Source organism: Apis mellifera, linkage group LG7 (genome assembly GCF_003254395.2).
Source record: "Apis mellifera strain DH4 linkage group LG7, Amel_HAv3.1, whole genome shotgun sequence".
Taxonomy (NCBI): Eukaryota; Metazoa; Arthropoda; class Insecta; order Hymenoptera; family Apidae; genus Apis; species Apis mellifera.
Window position 1 is genome coordinate 1,436,896 of NC_037644.1, and position 15,386 is coordinate 1,452,281.

Genomic DNA, 15,386 nt, shown 5'->3' on the forward strand with positions numbered 1-15,386 from the left:
CTTACTTAAATATGTATATAATATATTTATATATACGTACATAAATCCACAAATCAGTATAAATATATTTCGTAAACATATTTACGAAATAATTAAAGTACTTTAACTTTGCTTTTATTTTAATAATTCAACATTCAAGTTTTTGTAATAAAAAATAATTTACTATTTATTTATTATTTCCTTTTTAATTGAATTAAAATCAATTTGTCATATCAGTTAGAATTTTTTAAGCAATTACTGTAATTGTAATTGCATAGATTAATGTAACCTATAATATTAATGCATATTTTAAATAATAATAATAATAATAATAATACTTTCTTTTTCCCAATTATACTATAGTTTTATTTAAATAATAGTAAAATCTTTTATAAATATTTTTATAAATTTTTGTTTTTCTTATTTTAATGTAAATATAAAAATATTTACATTATTATATGTATATATATAGGCTATTAAGTATATTGTTAGTAATAGTAGTATTTGTTGTAATAAATAAATGCTTATAGTAATTTTCAAAAATATGTAATAATACATTTCGAAGAATAAAGAATTATAAAAATTCTTCTATTACGTATACAAAAATTGCATTAAACAAAATTGAATCGTGGAATTATTTCAATATTCGCGCCTAAAATTTAAACTTCAATTTTATTTTTATAGTAAAATCATATATATTATTTATTAGAATACTGATAAGTTTGTTACAAATATATTTTATTTTTTATTTTGATATTTTAAAAATAACTAATTTTGTATAAAATTAATATTTTGCTATACTTATATCAAAGTTAATGATTTTTGTCAAGTTATTTTTATAATTTTTCAATATTTTTATACATTAAAAAGTAGTAATAATACAAAATATTGTATCTTTTATTTATAAAAATAATTTAGGATTTTATGATTATATTAAATTTTGTTTCTAGAAATTTTGTAAATGCTCCTTTTCGATAAATCCTTAAGAAGATGGCGCTCGATTAATGCAATGTTCGCATGTAAAGATGACGTAGTACTATCTATAAGATTGTAGCAAGCTAGAACGCTCTCCGTTGTGGATCAAGGAAGCAGTGAGAAACAACGGCGGAAGTGGGGATCGTGCGCCATTTTCTATTTTTGTATAGCAGTGAACTAATGTTGTGTGTGTACATTTTGTGTGATAAATCGATGGATTATTAATAATTGACGGAGGACGTGTCGATGTAATGAAATGATATTCGGAAACACGTGCTTCGAATCTCACGCAATTAATTTTTTTTGCGTTTATCTTCTATATAACTGTGCGTAAACCCGTAGCTCGTAGCACGTAAACACTTTTTCTTCATTTCTCTTTTCAACGAGTGAGAGTGGCCAAGCCATCGTATTGGAACTGTTACTGGCAATCGACATTACTATCATTTTGTTCGATCGCAATTCTTTCCTCGCTTAAAGATAAAACTGAGATATAGAAAGGAAAACCAGTCTGTGATACTAAACAGTACTAAGGTATATAGCTAGAATATAAACTCTTCAATTAGATATACGTGTGTATGGCGTATGAGACGTAGATAGATCACATAAAAGATCTAAAAAAAATAAAGTCCGTATAGTGTGTGCTGTGAATTTACCTTATTCGAGGAATAAACGTGGTGAAGAACACAATGTCTCAGGAATCTGTGACAAATGACAAACAACTATCAACTTCCAAAGATAAAGGTATGAGATTCATTAGTTTACCTTATACTTTATTCATTTTATATATATATACTATGTGTGTGTGTGTTGTGTGGTGTTTTCACACGCATATATGCGTGTATGTATATGTACGTGTAATACATAATATAATTATAAATAAATAATAATAATTTTATATACATATATATATGAATATATAGATATATATAGATAATGTTCTATAAACATGATTTTTTTTTTAAATGAATATATATAAAATTTAGAAGAAAGGAAAAATCCACATTAGTTTATTTAATTTTATATATTAAAATAATTTCTATTGCTTAATTTGTTAATGTCTTCAAAAATTTTGTCATTATAATGTTATTATGCAATATTTTTAATGAAAATTTTAATTGCTGATTAAAAATCAAATATAATAAAATATTTAAATCATATATAATGCACTTTTTATTTATCTTTTATAAATCTTATTTCATTTTTAAAAATATTTATTTCTGTCTTTTTTTTTAAATAATTTTTCATATAATATAATTATATATTTGTATTACTTATTAAAGTATGAATTAAAGTGAAATTTTATTTCAATAAAAATCATTAATCTTAAAAAATAATAATCTTAAAAAATAATAATGATAATTTAGCAATAATATGATTCTAGAAATTTAATATCTAAATCTAATAATGATATCAATTACCAAGTTTTTATGTATATTTATTTTTTGTATATGAAAATATATATGTATGATATATGCTTATGCTTAGAAAATGTTAAATAAAAGCAACAAATTATAATCTTTTGTTAATAATATGAAATTTAAAATTATATTCTTTTTTGTGTAATTGTTTCTCTTTAGAAAAGTATTGATTATTATCTGTTTATACGTTTAAAAGTAATAAATTATAAATATAAAATTTAATGAAGTAAAAATTCTCATATTGACATTAAAATAAGGAGTTTATATGAAGATTCTTATTCTGTATTTTTTTCTAATTTATTAAGTATATAAATTATTATAAATATTAATAGCTATAGAATTATATTATAATTATATTATAATAATATATAAATATTATTAAAGAGAAAATATCTTATAAAGATAATGATATTTGTTCTAAAATATTGATTTGAAAAAATTACATATCTTTAACATAAGTTGAGAAATATTATATATTTATATATATAAATTATATATCTCATAATAATTGTAAACAATAATATAAAAGATATATAATATAATTCAATTAAAAGGTAAATTTTATAATATGAAATATTTTTTGTGATTCATTCAATATATATTCATATTATATCTAATGCTTTTATTAATACTAATAAAATTTTAATAATTATTTCAAATCAAAAAATCTATTAGTATGTCAAAATATTTGAATATTTATTCAAAGAATATCAGTTACAAATATCAGTTTAAACATATCTACAAACAAAACTAATAAGACATAAAGTTGACAATAACGTTCTTAGGGACGTACTTGATTGGATTGTAAACTTTACCCGCCTAAAAACCGGCTGCCTTTTAGTTAGTTTGTATCTTGCTATACGACGTGTAGTATCTATGAAAATTAAAAATTTAATTTCTTAGAAGTGTTACACAGATATTATATAATTAGAAAAATTAACAGATTTATATGATTTCGTTTAATAGTGCGAAAGTATATGAATCATTTAATTGCTATTTATAAAATAATTTTATACGAGTGTGGGATTTCGATATTTTTATATTTTCATCAATTGGAACATCAATGTTTTCATGAAGTGAATATCCTCGATAAATTAATGTATCTTCTATTTATAATTATATATTTCATTTAATTTTACCTTATTTCATTTTTCACTATATTTTTATTAATTCGGTTTGAAACGGTAATTCTTTGTCCGTTTTGTCCTTCATTGATAAATATTTATTTGATAATATCTTTCGACTATTTGATACGGTTAAAACCAGTAAACCAAAAGTGTTGATAAAAGTAAAGAGTAAATTTGAAGAAATTTTGTTAAAATGAAGCTAGACACACGCGGTGTTATTAGTTCGAATTGGTATCGTCGACCACGAAAACGTCCGCTGGTAGGACCCACAGGGTCTCCTCTCCTAGACGCGACTTTAGCTGTGCAAACTAGAGCTTTTCGATGGTTTCGCAAAAATAAATCTGTCAACATTACAAAGCGAGTCACATTTCGTAAGTATTTCCGTAATATATAACTCATTTTGAAATTAAAAGTTAAAAGAAATTCATCCGATCATGCGTTAAAGTTGTTAAAATCTACATCAATAGTGGAAGTTAAAAGTTCGTTATCCTACAGTTTGTTTTAAAATAATTTATTCAATATATATTTTAAAACATATTCAATAATGGCAATTAGTTAATTGATTATTATAAAATTAAAATTAAAATTAATTATTATACATATATTATTATACATATATTATATATATATTATATATATTATATTTTATGATATTTTAAATATAAACAAATTAAAAATTTTACAATATAACAAATAATATAATTTTATAAATTAATAAAATATTATTCATGTTTTATTTTTAATATTTTTTGAGAAATATATAGAAATATATTATACGAATTTATATTCGTTATTTTAATTGTTTTTTTAGGAGATGAAGCAATTATATCTATGTCGGTAGCCGGGGAAGTAACCGACACTTCAATTATGGAAGTAGGCCGTTCAAGACCTCAATTCCAATATTCCCGGGTATGATGTACTTTTACTATTCGTTTATATAAAATATTTTCTCTATCTAACACACTATTTACAATTAACCTTTTAAACAGAGAGAACAAATATATCTGCTGTGACAAATTATTCATATTATGACTTAAGCATATTATATAAAAAGATGATTATATGCAAACTTGAATAAATCTATGTTACCATTATGAACTTATATTTCAAGTTTTTGTTTACATTTTATGTTTTTACATTGATTATTATCATATTATATTATTTATATGAATGATAAAACATCTGTTTTGTTAAAAAAAATTTTTTGTACACATATATATATTTTAAATTTATTAATTTTTATAATATTGAATTTTAAATTATAAAATATTTCCTATTTAGAAAAAAAATATGCAAAACTTATTTTCCTGTATAAAAGGTTGAATGTTTATTGTATATCATAAAATTGATGAAATAGTTCATGAATTTATTTGTAGGAGGAATTAATGCTGATAAAGAGTTTGCCATTATCTAAGAGGAGGCCTGATTTCTTAGATACCTCATATAACAAGTATGTTTTATATTTATGTTATATTATATAAATTTCATATTCATTTTATTATTTTTTTATTGTTTTGATAATTTTTGAATTTTATTATTGCCTTTTATGAATTATATATTATAATATTATAATTATATAAATATATTATAAAAACATATAAATATAATATTATAAAAATATATATATAAATATATTATATAATATATTATAATATATAATATTATAATATTTCTTTTTTTTTTTTTATTTAGTTCGCGTGGTGTGTGGGATCCTGAACGTTGGCATTCGGGTAGGAAGCGAAGTGATACACCACCGAAAGATGAAAGAACTGGACGTGGTGATCAAGTTACTGAAAATCATAACAAACGTCGTAATGGAGATCCACGTGAACGAATTCGTAAGGAACAAGATGGAATAGTATTGAGTCCTCAACGTAGAAGTTTTAATTCAGGTTGTTTTGTCAACGTGAATCAACCTTCGAATCGACGTCCTGAAAGTCCAATAGGAAAAACAGAGGTCACATAAATTTTAAAATGAAATATTAAATTTATTAAAATTATATAATAAGATTATATACATATATAAAAGTATATTTCGAAATATTAAAAACTATACCAATATTAAAATTATAACAAAGTAATAATATAATAAAAAATGATTTATAGGTTAGCCATAGAGAACCTGTTCGACGAATAGGAAGCGGTAGAATTTTAACTCGCGATATATGGGACTTTAGACCAGAGAATGAGAAATTAGAACCTGCTTTTCGATCTGGAGCAGGTGGTGGTACTTCTATGCGTGATCGTGATAACAGGGATATTCGTGATGGAAAAGATCGAGAGAATGCGAGAGAAAGAGATCGTGATCGCGATAATTTGCGTGAACGGGATGAGAGAAACGAACGGTTCGAAAGAAGATCTTTTGGTCGTGATTATAGTGATAGAGAAAGGGAACGAGATCGAGATAGAGCAACTGAACGGAATGATCGTAATCATCAATCGGAACGTGATAAAGATCGCGGTCGTGAACGAAGATTTAGTAATGATCGTAGACGAACTTATAGCGAAAATCGTAGTGATGCGGATGAACCAGAATGGTTTAGTTCTGGACCAACATCTCAACATGATACTATTGAATTAAGAGGTTTTGAAGATATCCCTGAAGAAAAAGCTGTGAACAATAACAATAGCAATACTAAAAATAAAAAACAAACTCCAGTCCAGAAAAAGCGCGGAAAGAAAAATTCATTGGAAAAAGATGAAAAACAAAACGAAAATTCAACAGGTCCGAAAGGACGAAGTACACCGACTACGATGGATCAATCTTTAAATGTTGTAGCCGCGCCTCATTCGCCGATTTCAGAACAAAATGAATCATCATCTCTTGTACAAAAAACTAATCACGATTCTAATGTGAGTGCCATGACTGAACAAAGTTGTGAGACAACAGATAATTCTAGCACTATTAATCAAAACCAAGAGGATAGTCATCCTGATTTCAATCTTGATGAATTTTTAAAATCTGATACATTCCCTGGCGTACCTGGGCTTTTAACTGTAAGTTTTATTTTTGGATTTATGTAAGAAGATTATAAATATAAAAACAATAAAATATTCAATTATATTTAATTTATATAGAATGGAGTTGGTTCAAATGGAGGTTCTTGTTCCCGATTTAGTCAATGGTTTAAAAGAGAAAGTCCAGTTCAACAAGTGGATAGTCGTAGAACTTCTATACAGGATGATATATTGAACAATCTTCTTAATGATATTACTGAGCCAAATATTCAAATTCCATCAGTGACAGAATCTAATACATATTTTGCTCCCATTTCCCCTGCTAATACAACAACAACAAATAATACTACATCTAATACTACTAGTGTAAAGCTGCTAGAAATGCTGCAGCGTGGAAATAAATCAAATCAGAATGGACAAGGAGATGCAGCTAATACTGTCATACCGATGATGAAAAGTTCATCTATTAAAGATATGGGTGAGAATTTGAATATGAATTTGTTTAATTTTTATTATTATTATCATTTTGGAATATTATTATTATAAATTACCATTGTATGTATATATACATAAAATATTGTATATATTTTTTTAGCATATGTGTGTTTAATACTGAAAATTTTTTACAGAAGTTGGTGGAAAAATTGTGCATAGTCTTGAAGAATTAGAAGCACGTATGCGGGGTGGTGTTCCCCCACCTACTTCTTCGACTGATCAACCTCATGTAAATAAGACTGAAGAAGATCTCTCTGCGTTTAAAAAATTGGTAATATATATTTTATATAATAAGTAAAATATTACAATTATATATACAGAATGTTAATATATTTGTGTGATATCTTTAAAAGATCGATTCTAAAAATTGAAACAAAAATTGGTATATTAATAGAAACAAATATCACTTATTTAATAAATATATATCTTAATAAGTATATAACTATATATTAATATACAAATATTACTTAAAAACATTTTAAATAATGTAGGTCGGGAATATAATGCTGATGTAATAATAGAGTAATAATAATAAAGCAATCTTATTCTATTTTCGTCTCATACCATTTAATATAAATTTCAATTGTTTATAATTTACTAAATAAATCTTAACCGATTTTTATATATTAACTTTTATGTTTACTTTAATTTTTAAAATCAATCTTCCAAAGGATCAATGTCCATGAATATTAACATGAATATATCTATATGTACATATATATAATATTATATTTAGCTTGCTCAAGTAACTGGAGGACAGGCTATACCAGCGGCAAACGGTCCTATTTCACAAAAACAACCTGTAACACTCATACAAGTAAGATCTTTATTATAATTTTTATAATTTTTTTATTTGGCATCAAAAAGAATTTTATTTCATTTAAAATAATATATATTTTCTCTGTAGTTACTTAACTCACAACTGAAAACACAACCAATTGCTCCCCAACAGTCAGTCCCGGAACCAATGCATACTACAACATTTAATCATGTTGGTTCTCTTGGGCCAACTCAACATCCACATCAGGCACAAATGCAACATGAAAATTTAATGAAAGTATTACAGATTCAAGTTAGTAATGAAAGTTATTTTAATATAATAAAAAAAAATAATTATATTTCTAAATATTAATTGTATTAATATTTAATATAATATTAATATATATTTCTAATATTAATTTATAGCAACAACAGAAACAACATCATCAACAACAACAGCATTCAGATATGTTATCTATGATGATGGGTGGTCAACGAATGTTAGGTATGAGTCCTGTTCCTCCGGAAATGCAAATAATGTTGAGTAATGCTCCAACAAGTCAGGAACTTCTTCAAAGACCGGAAGCTCAAGCAATTATTCAAGGTCTACAACAAGGAGAAATAACTAGACAACATCTCATACAGCAATTACAGGTTTGCTTTATTAATTAGAAAATTTATATTCGAATTTTTAATACATTAAATTATAATAATAGAATCCAGCCATGCAACATCGTCATAGGGAAGTCTTAGTAAATATTTTGAAAATGTATGGTGGTACTACGCCGCGTACTATAAGTCCGCACCCTAGTGCACCTACACCTCAAGATCATATTTTGCAACAAATGTTATATCAGCAACAACAACAAAGGATTCCATCTCCTATGAATAATGGTGAGTTAAATCTATTTTTTTACTTAAATATAATTTATATAAAAAAAAATTTGTTTTTATTATATTTATATTTCTTTATTATTAATAAAATTATTAAATTTTTTTATTTCAAATTTTTTTCATTAATTATCTGAAATTTTTGTTTTTTTTATAATTAATATTAAATTATGTGATCAATTATGAATTATTTTATTTTATTATTGAAAATTGCTAAATATATATATATATTTTTTTTTTTTGTTAAAAATATATAAAATAATGTAGTTATATAGTATAAATATAGTATGATGTTGTTTGGGATGCAGCTTATTGTCCACCTTCAATAATATCTCCAAATTTGACTGCTAGTCCCAGTACATTAACAGTACAGCATCCAGGTAGATAAAATAAAAATCTTTTTAAGTTGCAATTTTATTTTATTATTTTATAAATAAAATTTAAATATAATTTAATAATAATCAAGCAATGTTCCAAATATAAAAAAATGAATGAATTAAATCAACAAAATATAGATTATAAAAAAATAGGTATAAAGTAATTATAATTATAAATTTTGCTTTGTATAAAAATTTAATGCATTTAGCAGGATAATATTTTTTTCATTTAAAGTATGCTCGAATTTTTATTATTTTAACAGTGATGCAGCATAGGGTTCCTTCACCGAGGGAAATTGTTATGCATGCTCAATCTATAATGCAAAGTGCTTTAATTAAGAAAAAGTTGGAGGAACAACGTGAAAACTTCCGAAAGCGACAAGATCAACAGCAACAGCAGCAACAACAACAAGCTCAACAAAGAGCATCAAGTCCTGTTAATTCACCAGCAAAACAAACTATGAGTCCAACACCACTTGCTTTTACTCCGACATCAGTGTTACGTAAAATGACTGCCGATAAGGAACCTGAGGGTGCGAATCAGTCTAATCATCAACTAGAATCGAATTATTTATATTCATCCACAATTAATGAAAATCGTAATAACATTTATCATAATGCATTTAATTTAAAAAAGAATATTTATACGCAAAAATCTGCTTTTTACAATAATGCAATTGAGCTTACTAATCATATAAAGCATGGTAGTATATCTGAAATTGGCACTTCAAAAAATTTACATGAGTTAAATAATACCAGTAACAATAACATAGAAATAGAAGAATCCGCATTAAAAGATAAATATTCTTCTTCTTTTCAACAACAAAAAGATAGTAATAATAATTCGGATTTAAACATGATAAAAGAGAATTTTGTTTATGAAGCTAAAAAATTATTGAATGAAAATATTAATAAAGAATCGAACATAAGTGATACTAATAATAATAATAGTCCTCTTATTCTTGACAAACTATTAACAGAGCAATTTGAAATCGAAACGATAATAGTCGATAACAATAATATATTAGAAAAAATAGAAGAAAATAAGATATCAATTTTACAGAATGATGAAATTGTGATTTAAATGCTAATATTTTGAAAACTTCATACAGAAAAAAGAATTCATAAGTTTGTGACTATTATCTATTGTAATATTATTTTTTTATTTTTGTATTAAAATGAGGAATGATAATTTTGTTTTCTTTCCTTTCTTTTTGCTTGACACCTTTAATATGTTTGAAATTTAATTTGTTTGTATGCAAATTATATAAAATAATATGAATTTTTATACAAAGTCTTATATACAAATGATTTTTTTAATATCAAATATAAATATTAATATTATTGAAAAAACAGAAAAGAAGAAATACAATTAATACTATAAATTATATTTTTCTACATAGATTGATATATAAACATATAACGAGAGAAAGTATGTTGGAATAGTTTTATAATAAAACGCTTTATAAGTATATTTCATGCTTTAAGTTTTCCTTTACACATTTTCTTTTTTCCTTTAATGGAATGTTACATGATAATTTTGTACTCTAATGCATGCGCTTAAATTTTTAAAGCTTTTATGACATATTGCAAGGAAAAGAAATGCATGTAAAAAGAAACAATATTTTTTTTTCTTTTCATACAATTCGAATGAAATGAAAGATAATGGTTCGTATTTTTTTAAAAATCCTTATTTATTTAATTTTATTTGTTAATAGATTTGCATAAAATAAAAATTGTTACATTTTAATCTTGATAAAATTGAACGTTTTTCATCATATTTCATTGTGTATAGAATTAGAACAATGAAATAGAATGTTTCATTGTATTGTATATTGATAGGCCATATCTTTTTTATTAATTTGTATATATATATATATTCATAATATAATGGAAAAGTAAGTTATTAAATTCATAATGTTATCTAATTTATTTTCTATTTTTATATAGGTAATAGTAATGATCCATCGAAATTGGGAACTCAATCACAAACATCTCAAATGCAACAAATGCAATCTGCAGTTCAATTGTTGACACAAGGAGTTCTTTCTCGACATAATACTTTACGACCACAGTCTGTCCAATCTACTTGGTCAAATCCAACTATAAAACAACATCCAGGTATATTCAACATTATGAATGTTTAAATTTTTTTCTATCATATTTAAATATTTTTGTTAAAACAAATATTTAATATAATATTTATATTAATTATCATAGGTCGACCTATAGTAAAAGGTGGTGGTGGTGGTGGTAGTGGTAATGGTGGTAATCAATTCCAATACGGTGGAAACTCAGATTTCCAACAGCAGCAACAACAACAGCAACAACATAGAACGGTTTCAAGCGTGTATGGTAATCCTGCGCGCTCCAAACATACCATGACTAGTTCCATAGCACATCATAATGTTCCACAATACAATGTTGCTCAAAATTCAATGATAAATCAGAGGTCAAATAGTATGAATAATCAAATGAAGATACAACAAGCTCCATCACATCTAGCTAATATGCAACATCAACCATCGCAACAACAACAACGGATTCTTAATTCACAAATGCAAATGGTCTTAAATCAAAACTATAACTCCAGTCGTGCAGGTAATTATAATTTATATAATTCTATAGATTGACATAAATGGAGATAGAAATTTAACAATTAATATTTTATAATTTACTAATATAATTTTATTTACTAAGAACAGAATGTTTCCTGTTTTGAAGCTGTTACATTAATTTTATAATTAATAATTCTAAAATATTTTCAGGTGTCTACCTCTTGTCTAATCAAATTGCATGCAATGGTGTTCAGAAATTGGAATAATTAGATATCACATTTTAGCCGTTCCTCTTATTTAAATCGTCTAGACAGCATTTATCTTTGGATCGAAATTAAAGTAATCATTTAACGCTGCTAATTTAGGCTGTCTTTTCTTTAAATTATATTAAATATAAGCTATTCTTTTCCTTGCTAATACGATTCAAAACATTACGGCATTAAATTTTTCCGATACATTGATATCACTTTTATCAAAATGAACACTGATAAATATTTTTCACAGATGGGCGAGTAATGCGGTCGCAGCAATTGAATATGCCCGTAGGTCGGCAAGCATCACCAGGTTTAGGATACGTGGGTAGCAATGGTGGAGATCTTTCACCAACTTCAAATCAGTTGGCACGATGGTTTAGTCCAGAACTTCTTGCACAAGCTCGAGCTGGTAAGCTACCAGAGCTTGTCCAGACAAATGTTTTATCATTGGAGGAATTAGAAAGACTTCAACATGCATCAACTACAGTGCATAATTAGATTTATATTATAACTTTTCATCTGTTTAAATGCAAGCACAGGATCCTATCGGCGCAGTTTATTGCTCTAATAACTTATATATTTTAAATTAGATGGCTTTTCATATTAAACAGTCAGTATGAAGATTCACTTTAATTAAGAAGAAATCCATTTCAGTAAAGAATAAAAAATCCTGCTTGCATATACAGTCATTTAGGTAATAAACCTTAATGGAAGTAAGGTTTAGCTATATAAGATCTACTTTGATAAGAGACATTTTGGACACGATAGATTAATTGAACAGTATTTCCTTTCTAAAGATAGGAAATATTTTTTTTTTTTTTTTTTTTTTTTTTTTTTTTGAGTAACTTATGGCTTATTTATAACAAATTTTACAAAAGGTATTAATTAAAAAACTACAAATGTACAGAGGAATATGAAATAATAATATAAAATCGAAAATAATTAAAAAACGATAAGCCATTTAAAAACAAATCTAATTGAACATCTTTCTATGAAAAAGAGATTTATTGCTTATAAGACTGAAAAAAAATATGAAAATTCTTAGTATTGAAAAAACAAAATATTATTTCACTATGCATAGTTTCTAAATGGCAGTAAAAGTGAAAATTATTTGCCTATGGACAGCAAGACTTTATTTATAAATTACTGTAATTATGGTTCAATTTTGAAACTTATTTATTATTATCGTGTCTTTACTTATTATTGAATTGCAATGTTATTAATTTAATAACATTTTTGACCATTTATTTTCTCAGCATAAAGTTTGCAGAGTCCTTTAGGTAAATAATTATGATTAAACCTCAAGAAAGTTGCAAATTGCAACATATGTGAATACAGTTACATATACAGAAAAAAGTGTCATATTATATTCTACTTATACTATTACGGACAATGTGGTCGTATGAATAGAATAAACATGCGATAGCGAAACAAGAGCAAGTATTCATCAAATCTTGCATATATTAAGGAAATAAATATATAATATATATTACTTTGTAGAAGCACGCGTGAGGGTACTGTGTTATTATCATGTTTGAAAGCGAAAGCTAAAACAAAAGCAGCCTTGGCAGATATATAAAAAAAGCATTTGCAAAATTTATAGAAAGGAAGGAGAAAGGAAAAAAAGAAACAGAAAAGAGAGAACATTCCACCGGTTTATAATGAGATAAAATAAACGAAACATATTTACAAATTGAAAAGATTCAATATCGATATTGCTGCCAATTGTGTGTTTGCTTCGTAATTAACTCGTTATTTTTGTGATTACATTTTTCGTACAATCATATTTATATTTGACATATAGCAATAATAATACAGAAATTTGTTTTTCTTTTTTTTTTTTATTTTCTTTTGATCTAATTTGTTATTTGGTTAATAATAATTAATCAATCGAGGTCTCGTCAGTTGTACGAAATTGCATTTTCCTCTAATTTAAGAATGAATTCTATTTATATACTTTTTAATATTCTTGAACTCAATAAGGACATTAAAAAAAATCTGACATGGTGTTAATGATCAAGAAATATTTTTTTAAATTTAATTTTGTGTTCGAATATATAAAGTAACATTTACATAATTTCATTGAATTATAGTATTTCTGAACTTCTGTTAAATCTATATCTTGTTTTACAATACACTATTTAATAAAATTAATTTCCATATTTGAATATACTTATTCCGTCTTTTTACTTAATTTAAAGTTTTTTCGGAATTTCGTAAAAATATTTATATGATTTTTTATTGAAATGAGTGCTTCATAATTAAGAATGTCTTCAATAATCATGAATGTATTTATGAAAATTTATCGTGCAATCATGTAATTGTACACTAAATGTTGATTACAAAAATAATTGACAAAAACTACTGAGTTTATTATAAAACAACAACAATATTAAAAAACAAATTTTGAAGAGTAATGTAAGAATTTCATAAAATATATTGTAGCTGTGCTGCAGGCAATTATATAACTCATGGGAAATGCGATAAAACTTTTCGAGGCTAAGCATATAATTTTCATTTAATTAAAACAAAAAAAATTTAGCGAAATATGTAATATATTGTATTATTCAGTATGATTAAAAATCTAATTTTTAATATTTCTATTGTTCGAATGTTTTTCGATATGAAAAATGCGTAATGTTCAGATTTAATTTTTAATTATTCAATCAATGTCAGTTCATGTTTAGACTTACATAATATGTGCATAATTATGCAAAACTGTGCTATAAAACCAAAACTATTGGAAATTATTTACCGGGAATGTAATTACATGTACTGCCAACAACATATTAGTGTTATTAAGTACCAAAAAAAAGAATTAGACAGTGACATTTGTTCTCAAATATCACTTGCAGACAACATTGTTGCCTTAAGAGAGGCTATTATAATTGAGATCTATATAAAAAACGTATAAATATAACAAGAACAATTTAAATGAAATGTTCTTCATGAAGGAAATTGCATTTACATTAGATTCATTTATAAAAATAGTAATGCTTGACCACCTTGGTGGAAAATGTTTCTTACAAAATTGTAAAGAACTTTTAATTCACTTTTTTAAAAATAAAAGGAAAGGTAATAGTGTTTGGCGCTTTATTGATTATAATATTGTGAAAAAGAATTTTGTCCCATGAATTCATGAATTGGAAGATTGTTCCATAATTCAAAAATTTTTGTAAATAATCAAATCCTATGCAAACTAAAGTTTATTAGTTCATTAATTGAGCTGATAATTTGTAAATAAAGTTATTAAATATTACATTATATGAAATCGAGGAAAACGTCACAAATAAATACAAAGAACTATAATTGTAATTTAGTCATTTCATTTATTTACTGAAATGAATTAAAATCAATATAGTAATAACTAAAATCTAACATTTTCGTGGTGTATTTTATTGTAAGATATTAATTGAAACCTTAATATTTTACATATGCAATTGTTTTTATATACTAAATTTAATTTAAATTTATATATAAAAGAGTAAATTAATTTTTTACTTTTTGTTGCTATGTATTTTTTTTTTCACATCTTTGTCACAAACGATACAAACTTATAATTTTATATAAAGATAAATATTTTTTATAGAATATT

At 24.8% G+C, this 15,386-nt stretch overlaps 1 protein-coding gene across 4 annotated transcripts; it reads left to right on the forward strand.

The window, feature by feature from the left end:
• Positions 1-932: 932 nt before the first annotated feature.
• On the forward strand, positions 933-14,875 carry LOC727230 (eukaryotic translation initiation factor 4E transporter). 4 transcript variants are annotated; one of them, XR_003305051.1, is made up of 17 exons: positions 933-1,695; positions 4,311-4,408; positions 4,876-4,949; positions 5,192-5,456; positions 5,606-6,496; positions 6,578-6,935; positions 7,087-7,223; positions 7,689-7,769; positions 7,860-8,024; positions 8,138-8,365; positions 8,428-8,605; positions 8,911-8,982; positions 9,243-9,512; positions 10,930-11,100; positions 11,200-11,580; positions 11,748-11,876; positions 12,042-12,180. XR_003305051.1 is itself a non-coding variant. In XM_026441844.1 (16 exons), exons 1-16 carry the CDS (start codon positions 1,641-1,643, stop codon positions 12,287-12,289), a joined length of 3,669 nt encoding a protein of 1,222 aa, XP_026297629.1. In that variant the 5' UTR covers positions 935-1,640; the 3' UTR covers positions 12,290-14,875. The 4 variants fall into 4 exon arrangements, 3 of the variants coding, with proteins under 3 accessions (XP_026297629.1, XP_026297628.1, XP_026297630.1); XM_026441844.1 differs by lacking the exon at positions 11,748-11,876 and having other exon boundaries at positions 935-1,695; positions 7,090-7,223; positions 12,042-14,875; XM_026441843.1 differs by lacking the exon at positions 11,748-11,876 and having other exon boundaries at positions 936-1,695; positions 12,042-14,875.
• The last annotated feature ends 511 nt before the right edge of the window (positions 14,876-15,386 follow it).

What these genes read in the sequence shown, in the direction of transcription:
- LOC727230 (XM_026441843.1), top strand. Translation starts at nt 1,641, where the DNA reads ATGTCTCAGGAATCTGTGACAAATGACAAACAACTATCAACTTCCAAA. An exon ending in ATCTCATACAGCAATTACAG is followed by an intron (nt 8,366 to 8,427) that starts GTTTGCTTTATT and finishes TTATAATAATAG; the next exon opens with AATCCAGCCATGCAACATCG. An exon ending in ATTAACAGTACAGCATCCAG is followed by an intron (nt 8,983 to 9,242) that starts GTAGATAAAATA and finishes TTATTTTAACAG; the next exon opens with TGATGCAGCATAGGGTTCCT.